Source organism: Nomascus leucogenys, chromosome 12 (genome assembly GCF_006542625.1).
Source record: "Nomascus leucogenys isolate Asia chromosome 12, Asia_NLE_v1, whole genome shotgun sequence".
Classification (NCBI taxonomy): Eukaryota; Metazoa; Chordata; class Mammalia; order Primates; family Hylobatidae; genus Nomascus; species Nomascus leucogenys.
The window spans coordinates 67,315,372-67,337,722 of record NC_044392.1 but is presented as its reverse complement, the minus strand read 5'-3'; the positions used below and the strand labels follow the sequence as shown (position 1 = coordinate 67,337,722).

The following is a 22,351-nucleotide window of genomic DNA, read 5'->3' as shown; positions in this document are numbered from 1 at the left end:
CGAAAGCTGCCCTCCATTTGTGCAAATAATAACATATACGATTAGGCATGTAAAAGCTACTACATTATAAGGGCATTTAAAGTATTTATATAATAGTATTGCCAAAGAATTCCACTTATTTCACAAACAAATGAAAAGTGACAATCATGCTGCTGTACTTTAGCCTGGGCAACAGAGCAAGACCCCATTTCAAAAGAAAGGAAGGAAGGGAAGGAGGGATGGAGAGAGGGAGGGAAGGAATAAAGAGAAGAAAGAAGGGAGGGAGGGAAAGAAGGAAGGAAGGAAGGAAGGAAGGAAGGAAGGAAGGAAGGAAGGAAGGAAGGGAGGGAGGAGGAAGGAAGGAAGGAAGGAAGGAAGGAAGGAAGGAAGGAAGGAAGGAAAATGTAGTAGCTTTTACAGAGGGAGAGAGGGAAGGAGGGAGGGAGGGAAGGAAGGGAAGGAAGGAAGGAGTGAGCTTTTACGGAGGGAGAGAGGAGGAAATGGAGGGAGGGAAGGAGGGAGGGAGGAAGTAAGGAAGTAAAGAAGGAAGGAAGAGGGGGGCAAAATGTAGCAGCTTTTACATGCCTAATTGTATGGAGAAAGGGAGGGAGGGAGGGAGGAAAAAAATGTAGCTTTAACGGAGGGAGAGAGGGAGAGAGGGAGGAAAGGGAGGGAGGGAGGGAGGGTGGGAGGGAGATGTAGTAGCTTTTACATGCCAAGGGAAGGAAGGGAGGGAGGGAGGGAGATGTAATAGCTTTTACATGCTGGAAGGAGGGAGGGAGGGAAATGTAGTAGCTTTTACATGCCAAGGGAAGGAAGGGAGGGAGGGAGGGAGATGTAATAGCTTTTACATGCTGGAGGGAGGGAGGGAGGGAAATGTAGTAGCTTTTACATGCCTAATCATATATGTTATCATTTGCACAAATGGAGGGCAGCTTTGGCCTGAGTAATAAAAACCAAAGAAATCAAGTGAACTCTGTATGTGAATGTTTCTATTAAGAAACAAACCAGACAAGTAGGAAAGAAATATTTGCAGAAACATTAATCTAGTTTAGTTAGAGAGTGGAGGAAGCCAACATTAAGTTTGATGGGCTTGGGGAAAAAACAAGAGATTAAGAAACTTCAGCACAGCATTATAAATACGGACAGGTAATTGGAATTACAGTGTAAAATAGAGATAGCGAACAGGAAGTAAGGGAGGCAAGGATTAGGACTTTGCTTTTTAAGATACTATCCAATTTTCATATATTAGACAATAAAGAAAATTCTTAGTGGGTTTTTTTTTAGCAATTAGGAAAAAAAGGCTTCTACAGTTATATACTTCTGTTCCCATTTTTAGATTATTCAGTACTTGACAGTGTTTTTGAATTTGTTTTTATTTTAACAAAGTCATAAATACAAATAATTTAGAGTCTTAAGTGCTACAAGGCATATTATGGAAAAGCACAGTCCCCAACAACCGACCTGTTTCTCACATGGCCCAACAGGGAAGGAGCCAGGAGAATAAATGCATCAGTTTCCCTCCCCTCCTGCCCTCTCTATCCTTGCAGTGTTTGTCACGTTAGCACAATCGGAGGTAGAGGGCAAGGGAGCTTGGTTGAGGTAGTTCACAAGACTGGCCTCCTGGACCACAGAGAAGGGTAGACTGAATCTGGAATGACAAAATATCAAGCCGAGTAGTTTGGATTTCCGTGAGCATTTTAATTCCCTGTATGCTTTTTTTTAAATATAGCATCCTATTCCTGTATGGTAGATGCAGTTTCTTTTTTATATCACTCAGAAATTTTTTTCTTCTTCAAGCACAGGCTCTGTTTTGTTCAAGTTGCTATTTTTCTCTCTCTTTTTTTTTTTTTTCAAGACTGTGTCTTGCTCTGTCACCCAGACTGGAGTGCAGTGGCACACTCATGGCTCACTACAGCCTTGAACTGTTGGGTTCAAGTGATCCTCCTGCCTCAACCTTTTGAGTAGCTGGGACTACAGGTGCACGCCACCATAAGTTGTAAATTTTTTGTTGAAACAGGGTCTCCTGTTGTTGCCCAGGCTGGTCTCAAACTCCTGGCTCAAGTGACCCTTCCACCAGCCTCCCAAAGTGCTGGGAATAAAGGCATGAGCCCCTGCAACCAGCCAAGTTAGTTTTTTTCTATTCATCTTGGTTTCTTTCATATTAAGAGACTTTCCTCACTTATCTGCCCATATTTAACTGTGAAGCACTAAAAGTTGATTAGGAGCTTTGTGTATGTGGCGGGTGCTTGTCATCTCAGATTTTTATTGTAGGCTGATTTGGCTGGCTGTGTCATTGGGAACCCTCAACATCTGTCTCATGAAATCTTTTATTTGAGGCTGGTTGGATTCCCCAGAGAATATTCTTCCCACATCTTGAAGAACAGGTGCCTGGTTCTGGCATTGTGAGAAGCCAGGTTAGGGGAAGAAGGTTGGAAGTCTCAGCATTAAGTCATCTTTCATTACCCGAGCCAGCATGCTTTGTGCTCTTTGTGCTCTTTCTGATACCTGCCCTCACTTCAGGCTGTCCAGAGATCCTTCTGTTTCATCTCATCAGGAGAATACATCTCAGTCATCTGCAGGAGTCAGGGAAGGAGAGGTCTGCAGTCTGACTATTTCTAAAACAGTTTTTGATCAATCCTCTGCTGTGTCCCTCCTTCATTCGACTTCAAAACCTGTTCAAGTTTCCTACTCTTGGCTTTTACTATTGCCAGCATGAGGTTCAAATTTCCTCAGTATGCTAAATTAGTTATCACTTGTCTATCTGTCTCTGGCCACTTATTTTTGTCTCTAGTTCTCTTTGTCCCTGTGAGATAATGGCTTTGCTTGTTTTTATTTAGTAGGTTCGGGGAGGGAGCAGAGGCTAATACATGCACTCAACCTGCCATGTTTAACTATAAATTTGTATATAATTTTGTAAGAAAAGTAACAGAGTTTTATTGCAAATGTTATTTCTTGATATCTGCACCTATATCAGTGGTCTCAGTGACAGCAACAACCAAGCACCTTGATGCTCAGTGGACCCTGAAGGGTCCAGGACATCAGTGTTTCTACCTATATCTCCTTGTTGTGAGCTCCGGACACCGTAGCTGATGCCTCCAGCAAGTCTTGAGGCCAAGAGATGTTGGGAGAGAAACAATAATAAAAAATTCTAGGCCGGACACAGTGGCTCATGTGTATAATCCCAACAATTTGGGAGATCGAGGTGTCCAGATCGCTTGAGGCCAGGAGTTTGAGACCAGCCTGGCCAACATGGTGAAACCCCATCTCTACAAAAATACAAAAATTAGCCAGGCATGGTGGTCACACCTGTAATCCCAGCTACTGTTCAGGAGGCTGAGGTATGGGAATTGCTTGAGCCCAGGAGGCAGAGGTTGCAGTGAGCCAAGATCGCACCAGTGCACTCCAGCCTGGGTGACAGAGCAAGACCCTGTATCCAGAAAAAAAAAAAAAAAAAAATCTGGATTTTTTTTCTTGCTTATTTTTATTATTATTCACGATTTTTTTAATGTATTTATTTTTGAGTGTACAGGTTAGCAGCTGCCCTCCTTACCAGGGAGTCCTCCAGATGCCTGACAAGTACCTCCAGGTCCATCCTTTGTCAAATAACACTCATCTCGCCTGCGTTGTGACTGTACCAATAAATTATACCCTGCCTGGATTTCAAGGGAGACTTCACTGTGAATCCACACATACATTCTTCATATCATGATTCATTAAATCACTTAAGGGTTCCTAAGGAAAAAAAAATGGCCAAAGTTATCATAGTAGAACTGGTGGTAAAATGCATGCCCTCCTCTCCCATTTGTGTGTCTGTTTAGAATATAAAAGTAAACACAAGTGCAAATATGACACACAAATGCATACTTGATTTTTAAATTGTTTGGTTTTTTTTATAATTCCTGTTCTTGGATTTCTGTGTACTGACGGAGAAATCAGAAAAACCAGGCCAGGTGGCTTACACCTGTAATCCTAGCACTTTGGGAGGCTGAGATAAGAGTATCGTAATCCTGACACTTTGGGAGCCTGAGACAGGAGTATCACTTGAGCCCAGCCAGGAGTTTGAGACCAGCCTGGATAACATAGAGAGACCCATCTTTACCAAAAATACAAAAATTAGTCGAGTGTGGTAGTGTATGCCTATGGTCCCAGCTACTTGGGAGGCTGAGGTGGGAAGATCTCTTTGGCCTGAGAGGTCAAGGCTGCAGTGAGTTGTGACTGCACCACTGCACTCCAGCCTAGGTGACAGTGTGACAGCCTGTCTCAAAAACAACAACAACAACAACAACAACAAAACTGATAGATAGTAATAAAAATCTATTTTATTCCCTGAGGTAGCTATAAGTTTGACTGCCTGTCACACTCACCACAGTGGTTTTCCTGTCTCTAAGCCTTTATCTAAATTTTCAACTCACCTACCAGTCCTATCAGTCCATAGACATAATTTATTACTCCCCTAAGAAAATCAAAACTTTTCAACCTGGGCTCTCTTGCCATTCTCTTTTGCTTTCTCTAGTTTTCTCTTTATTTCATCTGTTATCTTTGTCTCCTTCCTATGTTAGAGGAATGGTTATCCTTTTCTAAGGCTGAGCACCCCCACCCCAATACCTACACACGATAGCAGAGAGAACAGTATGTACAAAGGCCTGGGAACTTGAAAGAGCAAAGTTGTGGAAAAATACAGATTCTCCTTTGTGGACAAGTGGACTTTAGAGTTAAAACAGGCCTAGTTTGAATGCCAGTTCTTCTCTACCACCTCCTACTTAAATGACCTTGGGTTCACTTCTATCATCACACTTCATTTTCCTGATCTTTAAAGTGACGAGGCTCACGCCTATAATCTCAGCACTTTGGGAGGCCGAGGCAGGTGGATTACCTGAGGTCAGGAGTTCGAGACCAGCCTGGACAACATAGCCAAACCCTGTCTCTTAAAAACACAAAGGTGGCAGGCGCCTGTAATCCCAGCTACTCAGGAGGCTGAGTGAGGCAGGAGAATTGCTTGAATCCAGGAGGTGGAGGTTGTAGTGAGTGGAGATCACACCACTGCACTCCAGCCTGGGTGACAAAGCAAGACTCCGTCTCAAAATAAATAAATAAGATGAAGAAAATGCCAGCTACTTCACAAGTTTGTTGGGAGATTTCACAGCATATGGTAAGCTCTCAATAAATGGTAGCTGTTCTTGCTGTTATGGCTGGAGTAAAACTATGACAGTAGTTCATCTTAAAATAAGAATTTGCTCATTCCTAGAATAATCATTTGTTCATATTTATGCCTCTTGCATTAACTATGAATATAATCCCTACAAGGTCAGGAACTCTGTCCTCGTCTTTGTTTTAAACATGTACCACATGCGCAACATATAAAGTAAATGTACATTATGTGTTGAATGAATGAATGGTGTAGCCTAATGTATATTTTGATTGAATTGATAAGTAAATTCACTTTTTTTCCAGTTTCCTGTGGATAATTAAAACCTCCCAAAGATTTTCAGATCACATTGTTAGGAATTTGCTTCCTTCCTGTTACACTGTTTACAAATACTGGCTTTTAACACATTACTTTTGCATGTTAGACTTGAGTGAAAGTACGGGTGTGCTTTTTAACATGTCATCAATAATAGTTAATTAATTGGTTCTTCTTTTCTTTCCTTCAGGGAGGTGGTACAAGCAAACTGTGTTCGCTGGAGAAAGAAGTTCTCATTTATGTGCAAAATGAGTGCAAGTGCTGCCACAGGCATCCTAGATCCTTGTATCTACAGAGTATCTGTGAGGAAGGTATAAAAATAACCTATTACTTCTTCCCTTTCAGAAACCATGATTAGTTCCATAGTCACTGGCTGGCTTTGTTTAGCTCTGCTTTATCTGTTTCATTAGAACTGTATATGCATTTTACTTCACACTTGCTGCAGTAATTCAAATGGCAAATATGATGAAGAATCTGAGGTTATACATTAAAATTATTATTCAAGAACCTTCATCTCACTGTCACTATACATATAAGTATTAATCTTATTTGTGTTAGTTTGGGGACTATATATATCTATATCCACTATTTGTTAAATTCCTAGTTTTTATTAGGCATAGTTCTGGGAACTTTATGTGTAATATATCTAATAACCCTGAAATTAGGTGTTATTTTCTTCATTATCAGGAAAACCAGGGCTCAGAGAAGTTACTTGCCCAAATTTACATAGTTTATAAATGGCAAAGTAGGGACTCAAACAGAGTTTTCTGATTCCAAGTCTGTTTTCTTTGCTGTATATTTTCTTCCCCTGTATTAGGTTGAAGCAAATTACCAATAATCTAAAAAAAATGGTAATTTCATATGGTTCAACTTTGTTTGTGTGTGTGTGTGTTTTTGCGTGTGTGTGTGTGCATATGTTTTACTTACCAAAATAATACATATAATGGTCAAAATTAAATAGAGAAGAAAGATTTAGAATGAAAGCAAGAGTCTCTGGCCTTTCTCTTTTCCACACCAGTTCTGTGTCCTTCTGTATCAGAATACCATTGCCATGGTATTTTAAGTATTAAATAAAATATAATTAATATATTAATGTAATATACTAAATAATATTTTAAGTATTATATAAAAGAAGCCATGAAAGAAAAATTAGTAAACTCAACTATATAAACATTTTATGCATTGCAAAATATAACATAAATAAAGTCTTAAATTAGGGGAAAATAGTCACAAATTGTGACAAAGGACTACTTTCTTTAGTATAGAAAGAGCACCTTCAAGTAAACTAATTTTAAAAATCAGCCCTTTAGAAAAATAGGCAAGGGGCAGAATGAACACTTCACAAAAAAAACTATAAATAGCTTTTAAACATAAAAATATGCTCAATCTGACACAAATTAAAACTACAAATAAAATACCATTTTTTACCTATAAAGTTGACAAAAATAAAAAAGTTTGATAGTGCACTCTGTTGCCTAGGACACAGGGAAGCAATCAGTGACCAGCCAGCAGTACTATTCCAGGCACTGGGAGGACAGTGGTAAACTGGAATGAGTTCCTGCCCCCAAGGACTTTACTTTCTGGATGGAGTTGAGGGAGGTGTGATAGGAAAGACAGAGACCATAAACATGTAGCCAAATAAGATTATTTGAGGTCATGATAAGTTTTATGTGTAGGAAACAATTCAGTAATGGAGAATAGCTTAGGCAAAGGAGATTATTTTAGAGAACTGAGGCAGGAGTCGGTGAAGACTTCTCTGAAAGGTAACATTTGAAGAAGAGGCAACCATGTAAAGGTCTAGGGAATGGCCATTCTAAAGGAGTAGGACCTGAAAGCAAAAAGCCCCTGTGTTAGTTTCCTAGGACTGCTATAACTAAATAGCACACTCTGGGTGGCTTTAAACAACAGAAACTTATTGTCTGAGTTATGGACGACAGAAGTTCAAAGTCAAGGTGTCAGCAGGGCCATGCTCCCTCTGGAGGTGCTGGGGGAGAAACTCTCACACCTGTCGCCTAATGTCCAGCAGCCTCAGGCATTCCTTGACTTGTGGATACATTATTCCATTCACGTGATTGTTTTCTCCCTTTGTGTCTTCACATCATTTTCCCTCTGTGCATGTCTGTTTCTCTGTCACAATTTCCTGTTTTTATAAGAATACCAGTCATATCAGATTAGGACCTCATTTTAACTTGAGTACCTATATGAAGACCCTATTTCTGGCCAGGCGTGGTGGCTCACACCTGTAATCCTAGAAGTTTGGGAGGCTGAGGCAGGCAGATTTCTTGAGCCTAGGATTTTAAGACCAGCCTGGGTCACATGGAGAAACCCCATCTCCACAAAAAATACAAAAATTAGCCAGGTGTGGTGGCACGCACTTGTAGTCCCTGCTACTTGTGAGGCAGTGGTGGGAGGATCACCTGAGGCCAGAAGGCTGCAGTGAGCCACGATCATGCCACTGTACTCCAGCCTGGATGACAAAGCCATACCCTATCTCAAAAAAACAAAACAAAACAAAACAAAGAAGACCCTACTTCCAAATAAGGTAACATTCTCAGGTAAGAACTTCATGTCTTTTTTTGGATGAGGGAGAGAGGGGACATAATTCAACCCATAACAGGCCCTAAAGTATAATAAACATGGAGATTATTTTAATACTTCTGAAATTAATGGACTAGCTTGTTGCAGATGACTGCTCCCTCTGAGAACTATTAGAAAAGCTAGACATAATATCCAAAACAGCTGCTTGAAGGCATCGGAAGCTACTGAGGTAGTAAGGACTTGAAAGGCTTAGAATCCATAGAGAAGGGAAGCATAGAGATAAGCCTGACATTTGGTATTGCTTTTACACTCAAAGCATTTGCTGATTTGCAAGTAGTGGCGAAGAAACTGAGCACAAAAGAATGGCTGAGCAGCGAAGACATTGAGTTGAGATTGCAGCAGTCTTACAGGTCTAAAGGAACAAAAACTGGAATCTGGGAACCACCAAAGAGGAAGGGCCTTGATAAACACCTCAGGCTTTCAGTTGGGATTCACTCTCTGAGAGTTTCAACCTAGTAGGAAGAGTGTAATACATACAGGTCAGCCTTACAAAGACTGAAACCCAGCCTCCAATCAGCTCAGTCCCTTCTTGGATGAAGGTGATCTGCCTCTTCCTTACTAGTTGCCAAAAGCAAATGTATGCCTTCTCCTATATCACATCACTCTGAACCTCAAATTATTTCTTCAAGTTTTCATACACAGTTATCAAGCATATGAAGAGGCATGACTACATGACCAAAAATCAAAAGGAAAGGTATAAAAAGAGACCCATGGAAGATACAGATTTTGGAAAGATCAAAGACAAACTTTTACAATAACTATAATTAGTGAACAAGATGGAGAATTTCATCAGAGAACTGAAATTGTTAAAAAAAAAACAGCAAATTAAATTCTAAAACTGAAAAGTACATTAACTAAAATTTAAAGCTAAGTAAGTGAATAAAACTTCAACAGATGGATTTAACAGCAGGTTTACCATAACTGAAGAGAGGATTGGTAAATTGGAAAATAAGACAGAAGAAAATATTCAGGCTAAATCACAGAGATAACAAGGGTGGAATACACGAGAAAGAAGATAAGACATGTAGGAGACAGTAGAAAGGTCAACTGTATAAGCCCTAGGAGGAGAGACAAGTGAGTGTGGCTGAGAATCTTTTAAAACTGACCAAAGATATCAAACCACAGATTCAGAAGTACCGTGAACCCTATGCAGTGTAAACAGCAAGTCTGGCATGTTTAAATGACAAGACCAGCCTGGCTGTGGCGTGGGAAACAGAGAGGCAAAGTTCTTGGTAGTGGGATTGGATGTACTAGATCAGGCCAGGCCTTACGAAGAGTTTAGATCTAATTATAATTGGAAGTATTGGAGGATTTTAATAAGGAGAGACATCATCTTCTGTAAGATCACTTTTGCTGCTGTGTTACATGAATCACAGAGACCGCTTAGGTGGTTTGTGATAGTTGAAGGGAGAAGTGCTTATGTTTTGAATAGAGTTACAACATATACATGGTCATTATTGTGCAGCCAGATATCCAACTAAAAATAGAGGATTCTGTTACTATGGAGGGGGGGAAATGGATGATTGGGATCTGACTAGCATTCTTTCTACAGAGGTTGAATGAAGGAATAGGTCCAGCAAACGAGAGTGAGGAGTTGCCAATGAGGTAGGAATAAAACCAGGCAATTGTGGTACCGTGGAAGTTTAGCGAAGAAAATGATGCAACAAAGGAGGTGGAGTGGCCAAGCCTGTCACCTACTACTGAGATGTTGAATAAGATGAAGACTGGGAGTCTTTGGCTTTAACAAAATGAAGATCATTGGTAATCTTAAGAGTTATTACAAAGAGCTGAGCACAGTGGTTCACACCTATAATCCCAGCAATTTGGGAGGCCGAGGCCGAGGAATGAGGACTGCTTAAGGCCGGAAGTTTGAGACAAAACTAGGCAACATGACAAGACCCCATCTCTCCAAAAAAAAAAAAAGCAAAAAAAATTAGCTGGGTGTGGTGGCACGCACCTGTAGTCTTAGCTACTCAGAAGGCTGAGGTGGGAGGATCTCCTGAGCCCAGGAGTTTGAGGTTTCAGTGAGCTATGGTCATCTCACTGCACTCCAGCCTGGTTGACAGAGAGAGACCCTGTCTCTAAGAAATAAAATAAATAAAAAATGAAAAATAACTATTGCAGAGGGAAAATAAGGATGAAACCCCAATTGGAGTGGGTTGAAGAGAGAGTAGGATATAGCAAATAAAGATAAATCTTTTGATGAGTTTGGCTATAAAGGGGAGCAAAGAAAAGAATTAGCTAGCAGAAACAAGGATCATCTGGAGAAAATTTTGTTTTCTTAAGGAAGGGCACTATTAAGGAATATGACAGTGACCTAATGAAAATGTGATCATTCATAATGGGGTAGATGTAGTGGGATGGCCACACCTGAAATCAGCGAAGCAGGGAAGGGGAGGAACAGCAAATATTCATGAATGATAATAGAGTTTATCATAGATTGTTCCTTAACATATTTGTATTCACCACTTGAAAGATGGAAATGATAGATAATGCATTATGTATCTGATTTATGCAAGAAAGACAAGAGACAACACCATCCAGCAGATGCATTTTTAAAAGTAGGTAGGGAGTGGGGAGTTTGGCCCTAATAATGATGACAAAGACATACATACAAACACATACCATGTACTAGGTATTGTTCTGAGTGTTTTACACTTAATTCTCACAGCTGTATGAAAACAAATCTAAAGATTTGGCAAATTTATGTACAGTGACATATTTTAAGTTAAAAAAGACACCTATCTATTATTTTTTATTATTTTCCACTTTGGCCAGCCTTGTTCACATTAGGTAAGAGGGTTTGTACTATACTAAATGTACACTTTTACATGCATAGAGTATCTCTTCAATGATTCATAAAAACTGGTTGTCCCTGGGGTGTGGTTTCAAGTGCTGTTGAAATCTTTCTATACTATATTAGTATGCTTAACTGAGTAAATAATTTAACCCTTCTTTGGTGATTCAGGTTTTTGCAGTGAGTCCACAACACTTTTTGACCATTTCTTCTTCAGCAAATAGATAAAATATTAGCTTATATTCTCACCATTTGTCTCATTTAGATTAAAGTTAAATGCTAAATAAAAATTCTGGTCATTTGGGGGGCTTGTGGGAGTCTAAATAGTTCGATTTAAGATCATCAGAATTTTACTGTCTATGATATTTGCCAGCATATCTTCAGAATTATTTGACATCTATTTAATTTTAAATCTTTCATTATACGATATCCTTATAGTATTTTCTGTCTTTGGCAGGAATTAAAAGGTGGAAAAGCTTATGCAAAGGTAAGCAGATGTTCTTTAACTGTTTTGGAACATGTATTGTTGCTTATTGCTATTAATAGGCTTAAAAATTAAATTGTTTACTCTTCTAATATCTGTTCAAGCTTGGCTCTTTTTATATGCAACTTGGAGATTGAACAGTTGGATCTAACAGTAAATTATAGGCATATTCTTTCTAAATGCTGATTATGGGATATTATTCTTTAGATTCAGCCTCACTGCTAGAGGATGATCTCTAGTTTGCATTAAGCCATAGCATGTGATAACTCAAAGGATCTCACCTAGGAAGTGTTGCCAGGCCCACCTCCCCCCTCTGTAAGAGGACCTGTCCTTTATGCTGTCTTGGCACTCTGTGTATACATGATCAGTACTTCAGTACTGCTGGTTTTTACTTTTACTAGCTATGTGGAATTACTAGTGAATGTGCTCACCTTTTTGCTGACTAGAAGGAATTAGTAACAACATTACCAGAAACTCACATAGTCCTTTTTTATTTCCAGTCTCTGTGAATGATACCTCCATCAATCCAGTCACCTGAACTGAGAGACTGTACACTAGTCTGTTTTTTCCCCTAACTTTTTAAATTTTGTTTTTTATTTTTGTAGAGATGGGGTCTTACTATGTTACCCAGGCTGGTCTCAAACTCCTGGCCTCAAGTGATCCTCCTGCCTTGGCCTCCCAAAGTGCTGAGATTACAGGCATTAACCACCATGCCTGGCCCCTGTACACTAGTTTTAACCTCCATATCTACCAAACACCCTAAATCTAGTTGGTTGCAATGCCAGGATGTTGTTTGTAAAAGTAATAGAAAACCTTCCTCAACTGGAGATCTTTTCAATGTTACCAAACAAGGAGATGTGAGATAGACTTGCTTCAAAACTGGTCAATCCACTGACTGAAGAACATCATCAAGAACTCATATTATTTTTCTCTTTCCATTCTGCCATTCTCTATGTGAGGACTTTGTTCTTGGCCGGCTCCCCTCCTGGACACCAGGTGGCTGGCTGCTTAATTTTAAGTCAACACATTCACATATGACAAAAGTCCAGCTGCTTCTCCCTGTATTACGTTTTTTTTGAGTGAGGAAACGTTTCCTAGATGTCCCTCAGAGGGTTTTCCTATACCTTTCATTGGCTGGAACTGGATTATATGCCCACTCTGAACTAGTCGTAGGCAATAGGAATGGATTGCCTTGGTTAGCTTAAACTAATCACAATCTAACAATGAGCTAGGGTTTGGGTTTCCTTCCTTGTACATATGGATGAACTGAGGCTGGACACCTGAATAAAACCAGGGTTTTGTGGCTGGGCATAGTGGCTCATGCCTGTAATCCCAGCGCTTTGGAAGGCCATGGTGGGAGGATCACTTGAGCCCAGGCATTCATGACCATCCTGGACAAGATGGTGAAACCCTGTCTCAGTAAATAAATAAATAAATAAATAAATAAATAAATAAATAAATAAAATAAATCAAGGCTTTGCTATCAAGGAATAGCAGGGCATTGATTCTGGGCTAGGCAAACAACAAGGTCTGCTGCAGTTGACCAGTCCTCTTGATTTTTCCCCTCTAAAAAGGTCTTGAAACCATACCTTCTCTCCATTCCCAGGGCCACTGCCTCAGGTTATGCCTTCATTATTTTTTATTTACAGCCTGCACTAGCCTTCTAGAGTCTGTCTCTGTTATCTCCCTCCATCCTCCATATTATTGCCAAAGTAATCTTTCTAAAATTAAAACATGATCATACCATTCCCCCGTTTTTAGTCCTTTAGCAGCTATTCATTGCTTATGAAGGAAAATTAAAATTTCTTAATTTACATGTGTCTGGCATGTAAGACACATCTTGTCATCTCTACTGTCATCTGCACATGAACACACACATAAACACTCATACACTCATCCTTATACCTCACACATACCACCCTCACAAACCTCCTGGAGTATCCCATGCTATCTTAGCCTTTTGATTTGTAACTTGATGTTTTTTCCTGCCATGCTTATATTTCTCCCTCCTCTTGTCCTGTCAACTCATGTATCATTAAAGACTCAGCTTAGGCATCTCTCCCCACTGAGAATTTTTCTTTTCCTCTCTTTCTTGTAACTGTGTCTTCCTCTATCACAGCACTTTCACACTGCGTTAAAGAATCTGTTCACTTTTCTGCCCTCCCCTATTAAACTATAAGAGTAGGAATGACTTCCATATTACCTGAAATGTGGATGCTGAAGATTATTTCATGAATGAATTAATATCTGGGACAAATACAGCTAGCGTTTATGTATATATGCCATTTCATGAGACAGTTACTCAGTGAAGCCAAAAAAAAAATCATAAGGAAACATAGACTTTCTGGTTCTTCATTAGAATATAAGCTCTTTCAAGGCAGAGTAGGTGTCCTGTTCATCACTGTTTCCCAGTGTCTACAACTGGGCCTGTCATATAAAAGATGCTTGATAATATTGACTTTACTCATTAGTAACTTTTAGCCTGAAATATCACATTGACATGCCCCACCTTTTAACATACTTTCTTCATAGGGGCTGTCTTAGTTAGTTTGGGATGCTATAGGAGATTACCATACATTAGGTGATTTAAACAACGTTTATTTCCCACATTTCTGGAGGCTGAGAAGTCCAAGATCAAGGTGCTGGTGGATCCAGTCTGGTGAGGGCCTGCTTTCTGCTTTGCAGATGTCTGTCATCTCATGGTGTCCTCAAATGGCAGAGAGCAGAGAAAAAGGAAGCAAGCTCTCTTGTGTCTTTTTAAAAGGGCATTAATCCATTCTTGAGGACTCCACTCTCATGACCTAATTACCTCTTATAGGCCCTGCCACCTAACCCTTTTGGGGGTTAGGGTTTCAACATATGAATTTTGGGGGGACATAAACATGCAGGCATAAGAGGCACTGATCAGATTCTCCCCTTTTTTAACTTATTGACATTGTAATATACCAACATTACAATAGTAGATGGTAAGCCAATGAGCTATTCTTTTATTCAACAAATATGTATTAAGTGCCAGGCACTGTTCTTGGTACTATTCTAAGTACTGGAGATACAGCAGTGAACAAAACAGACAAAAACCCCTGCATTTGTGGAGCTTACATGCTAATGGGAGCAGGGGTCGTTGGAGGGACAGACAATAAGCAAATATGAAATATGTGTGTACATGATGTGATGGTAACTACTAAGGAGAAAAACAGAGCGGGTAAGGGGTGGAAGGCGGTAACTACAGGGTAAGGGAGGGAAGAGGGATGTGATATAGGATGGTCAGGGAAGGCCCCTTTAGAGAGATGACTTTTAAACATTGACCTGAATGGAGTAAAAGACAAAGCTATAAGAAAATCTGAGAGACAGCATTTCCCGCAAAAGAACAGTAAGTGCTGAAGGCCTTGAAGTGATCTTGGCATTTTCAAGAAAGAGGACATTGTGGCTGCCAGAGTAAATGAGGAGAAGGAGGAAATGAAGTTGGCCAGGTAGCCAGGCACAGAGGAATAGGAGACCGCAGAGAAAACTCTTTCAAGAGGAATGAGATCATGTCCTTTTCAGGGACATGGATGGAGCTGGAATCCATTATCCTCAGCAAACTTATGCAGGAACAGAAAACCAAACGCTGCATGTTCTCACTTATAAGTGCAACCTGAACAAATGTCGATCACGTGGACAGAGGGAGGGGATCAGCACACACTGGGGCCTGTCGGAAGGGGGTGGGGGGAGCAAAAGCATCAGGAAAAATAGCTATTGCATGCTGGGCTTAATACCTAGGCGATGGGTTGATAGGTGCAGTAAATCACTATGGCAAACTATGTGACAAACCTGCATATCCTGCACATGCACCCCAGTACTTAAAATAAAATAAAATAAAATAAAAACTCTTACAAGAAATTTTGCTGTCAAGAGGGCCAGAAAAATGGTTCAATAGCCTGGAGAGAGACGAAGGGTGAGGTTTTGTTTTGTTTTCTTTTGTTGATTAAAGTAGAAGAAAATTCAGCATGTCTGTGTGCTTTTGGGAACGATGCAGCAGAGAAGGGAAATTTTAGAATGCACAGGAGCAGAAAGAATAACTGAAGTGATTAACGTGAGTGGGCGAGAGGAGAGTGGTTGGCCTCAGACAGTACTGTAAGTGGGAAAGCAAGCATGTGGGCACAGATGCAGGTAGGTGAGTGGATGTCACTGGCAGTAAAAGCTTATGGAAGTTAAGTGCTCTTTTGATTGCTTTAATTTTCCGATTGAAATAGGAAGTAAGGTCATCAGCAGAGAGTGAGGATGAGAAAGCAATGTTGGAGGGTCAACGAGAAGGATAATGTATGAATCATAATAGGGTGCACTGATAATGTGTGATCAGTCATTTAAGTATTCACATGCCCAGTTGGATATGGCTTTGTCCTGGACATATCCAGGCTTTTTCTGCTGATCTTTTGCCCCTCTAAGAGAGGCAATAAGACAGCCGGGCGCGGTGGCTCATGCCTGTAATCCTAGCACTTTGGGAGACTAAGGCGGGTGGATCACAAGGTCAGGAGATCGAGACCATCCTGGCTAACATGGTGAAGCCCCATCTCTACTAAAAATACAAAAAAAAAATTAGCCGGGCGTGGTGGCGGGTGCCTGTAGTCCCAGCTACTCAGGAGGCTGAGGCAGGAGAATGGCGTGAAGCCGGGAGGCGGAGCTTGCAGTGAACCAAGATCATGCCACTGCACTCCAGCCTGGGTGACAGAGCGAGACTCCATCTCAAAAAAAAAGAGAGGCAATAAGACTAGAGTAACCATGTGCAACTTAGGTGGGTATTACTGCTGCCTGATGTGTGTCTGACTTACTGCATTTGGGGCTTGTGGCCCTTCAACTGCTCTCTGGGTTCTTATTCTTCATTCTTTTTGTACCAATTAAAAGCTATTAAAATAATGCTCCAGCCTGCAATTAAAATATTCATCTTGAATGCCATTTATATGTGCCCACTGTGTGTTTTAAAATCCTAAGGCAAACAACTTAGAATCACAGCAGTTTTTGAAATGTGTAATACTTTTTATTGTGTATTTATGGAAACATGCTTAATAAGTTGCAACTCAATTCATTTTTTTGTTGTTAATAAAAAGACTGTATATAGACTTAGGTTGCTCAAAAAATGATATAATGATATAATGGGGTTGATTTGTTGTACCACATGGAAATGAGAAACAGGGTTGAGCAACATCAGAGGAAAGACTATAGGGCAACCTTTGGCACTGCAGAAAATGAGGACTGAACCTGGGCAGTAATAACAAGAAGGAACAGGTTTGAGCTGAACTTCTGACAGCAGCGGAGAGGGTTGATGCGGGGCAGAGCTCTGAGAAAGGGAGGAATTAGGTTTCATAAAGAGAGATTCAGTTTAAGGATGATCAGCAAGGCAAATGTGGAAGGCAGTGAAAGAGAAGGCACTGCTACCAAAGAAAATAGGTGATTCACTTAAGTCACTCCAGTTCTTGCATGGGGAGTGAAAACTTAATAACTTGCAACTATCTGCCTTCACCAGTGGTTAACTTGGCATAGAGCCGGACCCAGAATAGGGAGAGAAGAGTCTAATCATTCTTCTCTGGTATATGCAAATTGTCACTCTTGGTTTGCTAGTATTTCCCACAGGGTGGTGTAAATACCACTACTTGCAATGATTTTAGCTGTTTGATATATATTATTTTTACTTTAACAGTAATATATATTTTTTAATGTATATAGAAAAAATATATTTACCACATCAAATCTGATTTCAAAGATCCTGTTGCTGAACACAAGAGTAGAATAAATAAATAAATTCATATAAAAGGTGAACCAATTTAAAAACACAAAGCAAATAATAGAACAGGTATTAAGATGTCAAAAATTGCAAATAAATGAAGTTGGAGAAAACCTGTCTAGGGTACGGGTTGAATATTTATTTTAAGGAGCATATGATAGAAGCCTACTAGATAGTCTATTAATATAGTTCTCTTTCTTTTCATAGCTGGGCTTTGCAGATCTAAACCTGGCAGAGTTTGCTGGATCAGGAAATACCACTCGCCGCTGTTTACTGGAAGGCTATGATACCAAAAATACAAGACAGGATAATTCCATTCTTAAAGTAAGCACGTTTCAGGATTTACTTGTCAAGAAATAAGATTATCTGCCTTTAAATAAGCATATGTATATATTGTCAAGGACGAGATGTGAATCAATGCTGATATGATAAACTGAGCATACCACTGAAGTATTCATCACCTAGGGAAAAACCCCATCTAAGTCACAAATGCAGTGAAAAGTAACAAATGTTCACCTTCATGGTCCTAAGGTATTTTTCTTTGCTGTTTTGAACATTCAGAGAATACATACACCACTACAACGTAAGAGCTCATTGGGAGGAAGGAGCATGATGAATTAATGAATACCTTAAAATGTTTGTAGCTCCCATAAGGTGATTTACAGAGCAGCTGTGATGGGTACATAGAAGCCACTGGGTTCTCTTGTAAACTAGTGAAGTGACAGATGGAACCCACTTCTGGGCATCTGCCCGGCTTTTTCCAAGTACCATCAGGAGCCATGTACTCTAGTAATGAGTGCGAACATATACTTCATAGAGTTAATTGTAGTGTTAAATGAGATTAATTGAGAAAATATTTGTAAAGCACTTTGCACCTAGGAAACCCCATTAGACAGACCTTTTGCAGTGTTTCAGTTAGGTTACCCCTAACCTAATGATAAGTTATCTAATAAGAAAGGAAAATAATTCTGAATAAAAACTGGTGTTCAAAAGCTAGTGAAGCAAAGAATTACCTTATACTCTACAGTTTTCAAACTTTTTTGCAGCAAATCTTAAGCTCTGAACATATGAAAATGTGTAAAATGGTTATTATAGCCAGTCCAATGCATTAAGTGGTTTTTGTAACCCTCACACAAATTTAGCAGCTGGAAAGAAAGGTGGGACAGAGAGTTGACATGGGAAGGAAAATGTTCAGAAGACAAGGAAGAAATTAGAAAAGTACCACAGTATAAACTTCTGTACACATCATGTGGTTTTATAACTCTAAAAAGTTTTCAAAGCACTTGCCCATATCTCCATAAGATGAACAGGGTTAGACAGATGAGGATAGGTTGTTATTCATGTTTGATAGATGAAGAGCTGAAACTATCTCACAAAAGTAGTCAGTGGCAGAGCTGGGACCAGAGTGCATATCTTCTGCTGCCTGGTCAGGGTTCTTATTTCCTCATATTTCTTTTTGTTTTTTTTTGTTGTTGTTGTTGTTTTTGAGACAGAGTCTCGCCCTTTCACCCAGGCTGGAGTGCAGTGGCGCGATCTCGGCTCACTGCAGGCTCTGCCCCCCGGGGTTCATGCCATTCTCCTGCCTCAGCCTCCCACGTAGCTGGGACTACAGGCGCCCGCCACCTCGCCCAGCTAATTTTTTGTATTTTTAGTAGAGACAGCGTTTCACTGTGTTAGCCAGGATGGTCTCTATCTCCTGACCTCGTGATCCACCCACCTTGGCCTCCCAAAGTGCTGGGATTACAGGCGTGAGCCACCACGCCCGGCCATTTCCTCATATTTCTTATATGAAAAGATGGATAATTCTTCTCTGAATGACAGTGTTTTCATTGGAAATTTAAATAACTTTTTAATTTCAGACCCTCACATTCCTAAGAGCCAACTCATGGAGTAGTTTCCTTTTGGCTTCCCATTCATCCTTCCACACCATGTCTCCCACTTTGTCTTACCAAAAAAAAAAAAACATACTCTTTGAAGATCACGCCATTCAGTTATAACACTCTCTCCTTTCCTAATCTCTGCCATCTCCTGACCCCTTAGATACCTTCTCGCTCCTATCCATTGATGAGTTAGCTCCTGGCTCACAGTTTTTCTCTATATCTCTTCTCAGGTCATCATTTTTCCATGGCTTCACCATCTGTGCGGGCAAGCTAGCCTTGTGGACTACCTTATCTATATTTTCTCTCCTGATAGCTGATCTTCTATGAGTCTAAGGCTTCTCAGTTCCTTAAACTCCCTATCTCCAGCAATATTTTCCTCCTCCTCATCTCAGTTCCTACTCCCATGGTCACACTCTAGAGTCTAGACCTTTTTACTCCTAGAAACTTCACCCCAAAAAAATTTCAATTTAAAGTTTTCTTCCTCCTACCACTATCTCTTATGTTTCCAGTCCTCTTACTCTCCTACTCACTTAGCTGTCTTTAACCTTACCACTTTCCCACTATCCATCAGCTCTGACTTGCTTCCACTTCCCTGTTTATCCAGCTTAAATTGCATGGTTCCATAAGGCCAGGAGTTCAAGACCAGTCTGGGCAACATAGTGAGAACCCCATCTCTAAAAAAAATAAAAAAAAAATAAAAAAAAAAATAGTCCTGGCTCCTCTGTCCCTGTCTCCCTGCATTGTCTGAATAATCCCCAACTTTTGTTGAACTCAGTTATTAAATATCTACCCTTGCATGCTGAGCATTGCTGAAGAGAATCACACAACCAGACTAGCTGCCATTACTGAAGCCATGCTCACTGCCATCTGGCAATCATACTCTACTTCGTTCATATGCTTCCTTTCTCAATTTTAGATATTCTGTCTCATACCTTTTTTCTCCTCGTATCCCAACACATTATTCTTGCTCTCGGATACTGACCTTGTGTTATCCTATTGAGAAAACAGAAGCCATTAAACTCAAATTCCCTCATTTTCCCATCATAGACTTTACCTGCCTCTCCCGCCTTATCCTTTTCATCTCCTGTTACAATGGATGGCATGTCCCCTCTCCTGTCAGAAGTCAGTCCTACCTCTTGGCTTCTGGAATCCAAAGTTTGCCTAATCAAGAGCTTTACCCCTTAGTTTATCCCCTCCTCTCATCATCTCTACCTTGAATGAACCGTCCTCATCAACATATAAAGAAACAGTGATCTCCCATATTTATAAAAAAGGACAAAAATTAACCTCTCATCTTTTACAACTACTGTCCCACATCTCTGTTCTACTTAACTATTCAGTTCCTTAAAAGCTGTATGTGCCATCTTCATCTCCTTTCTGAGAGACATCCATGATATTCAAGAGTGCAGTTTGGATGGAGCTGGAAAGCAGACCTCAGGGTTCTATGAAAGAAGAGATGATGAGGAAATCAGTGCAGCAGGATAGATTTGGCATTTAAAGAGAAAAAGAATAGTCATGGAGGTGCTGGGATGAGGAGATAGGAATGAAATAAGGCTATATAAGATACATGTCAGCCATTAGCTGGAGAACATACAACAATGTATATATCCTTTTATTCATTAAGACTATGAATTTTGCTATGTGCAGCCCTGGGATCACATTTCAGCTCTGCCCTTTACTAGTTATCTGGTTTTTAAAATGTCACTTAATCTCCCTGAGGTTAAAATGAAAATATTGCTCTCTCATAGGAATACTGAAAATTAAAGGAAATAATGCATATTAAACACATAGCTTTATGCCTGGCACATAATGAATTCTCAAATCATGATTGTGGTTAATGTTGTTACTATTACCATTATCATTATTACTCCCATAAGAACATAAAGAGGTCCTATGACTATTAAAGGTAGTCAGCAACTAGAGAATAGCAGCATCTTAGAAAGTATTAGAAAAGCTTTAAATCCTGGCTGGGCACAGTGACTCACATCTATAATCCTAGCACTTTGGGAGGCCAGGGTGGTAGGATCACTTGAGGCCAGGAGTTCAAGATCAGCTTGGACAACATAAGCAAGACCCCATCTCTGCAAAAAAAAAAAAAAAAAAAAAAAAAAAAAAGAAAAGAAAAGAATTAACCAGGCATGGCATGCACCTATAGTCCCAGCTACTCAGAAGGCTGAAACAAGAAGATCATGAGCCCAGGAGTTTAAGACTGCAGTGACCTGTGATAGCACCACTGCACTTCAGCCTGGGTGACAAAGCAAGACCTTATCTCAATAATTAAAAAAAAAAAAAAAAAAAAAGCTTTAAATTCTGATCTAAAGCTGGAACAAAGGCCAGAAGCTTTTTACTCTTAGAAGCCACCAGCCGGCATCCCTTGAAACATCAACGTGGCAACTTGAAGGAAAACATTACTAGAGACTTAGGCACCACAGGAATTTGGGAATAAAGACAGATAGATTAGCACAGCCACATACCCGCAGGATTATTACTGGTGAATTATTATTGCTATTCGTTTCCATTATTTCCATTCTGATTTTTGCAATTTTGAGGTTTTAAATGTTAAAAATGATTTTAATCTATATGGAGCAGTAATTTAATATTGAATATAACTCACTTCTTTTTTTTTTTTTAATAGAGACAGGGTCTTGCTCTGTTGCCCAGGCGAGAGTGCAGTGGCATGACCATAGCTCACTATAACTTCAAACTCCTGGGCTCAAACAATCCTCCTGCCTTAGCCTCCCATGGATATAACCCAATTCAACAATCATTTCATTTAATGCTTTCCCAATAGAAAATATTGGACTAGGTGCTGTGAAGGAAGCATTTTATAACTTTTTATAACCGTGATATTTCTGTTTTATGTTTAGGTTTTGATCAGTATGCAACTGATGTCTGGTGACCCATGTTTTAAAACGTAAGTTGATACCCAATAAATGGATTGTGTATCTAAAAGTATAAGAAAGATTTATTTGTTTAAATTTTTACATTAATATTTTGTAGCGCTTATAGGAAAATACCAGTTAAGGGATAGTTTCTTCCCTGGGAGACTGACCTGACCCTCTTAGAAGTTATGTTTCCCTATTACCAAATGATTTCTCCATACTCTAAATTATTAATGCTATAGGTCTTTCATCATCTTCAGGTTTTGGGTAAAATTATATAAGCAAAAATTTTTAATACAGCTTCAGTGAACATATTCATTTCTTCAATAAATACCTATTAAGTGCCTTACCATGTGTTAGGCCATATTCTAGATACCAGAGAAACATCAGTGAACAAAATAGATTAAGTCCCTGCCATCATGGAGCTTATATTCTAAGAGGAAAATGGACAATAAGCTAAGAAGTAAGCAAGTCACACTGGCATTAGGGGAAAGAGTATTTGAGGTAGA

At 39.8% G+C, this 22,351-nt stretch overlaps 1 protein-coding gene across 2 annotated transcripts in view; it reads left to right on the top strand.

Annotated features, from left to right (window-relative positions):
* Positions 1 to 22,351, top strand: part of FAM102B (family with sequence similarity 102 member B) — a 77,937-nt gene that overhangs the window by 33,143 nt on the left and 22,443 nt on the right. Inside the window, exons 2-5 of one of the 2 annotated variants that reach the window (XM_030824964.1) lie at positions 5,634 to 5,754; positions 11,296 to 11,325; positions 17,288 to 17,404; positions 21,828 to 21,874. In XM_030824964.1, coding sequence (XP_030680824.1) covers positions 5,634 to 5,754; positions 11,296 to 11,325; positions 17,288 to 17,404; positions 21,828 to 21,874 — 315 coding nt within the window. The remainder of the gene's footprint in view (positions 1 to 5,633; positions 5,755 to 11,295; positions 11,326 to 17,287; positions 17,405 to 21,827; positions 21,875 to 22,351) is intronic. The other variant, XM_030824965.1, reaches the window with a different exon arrangement.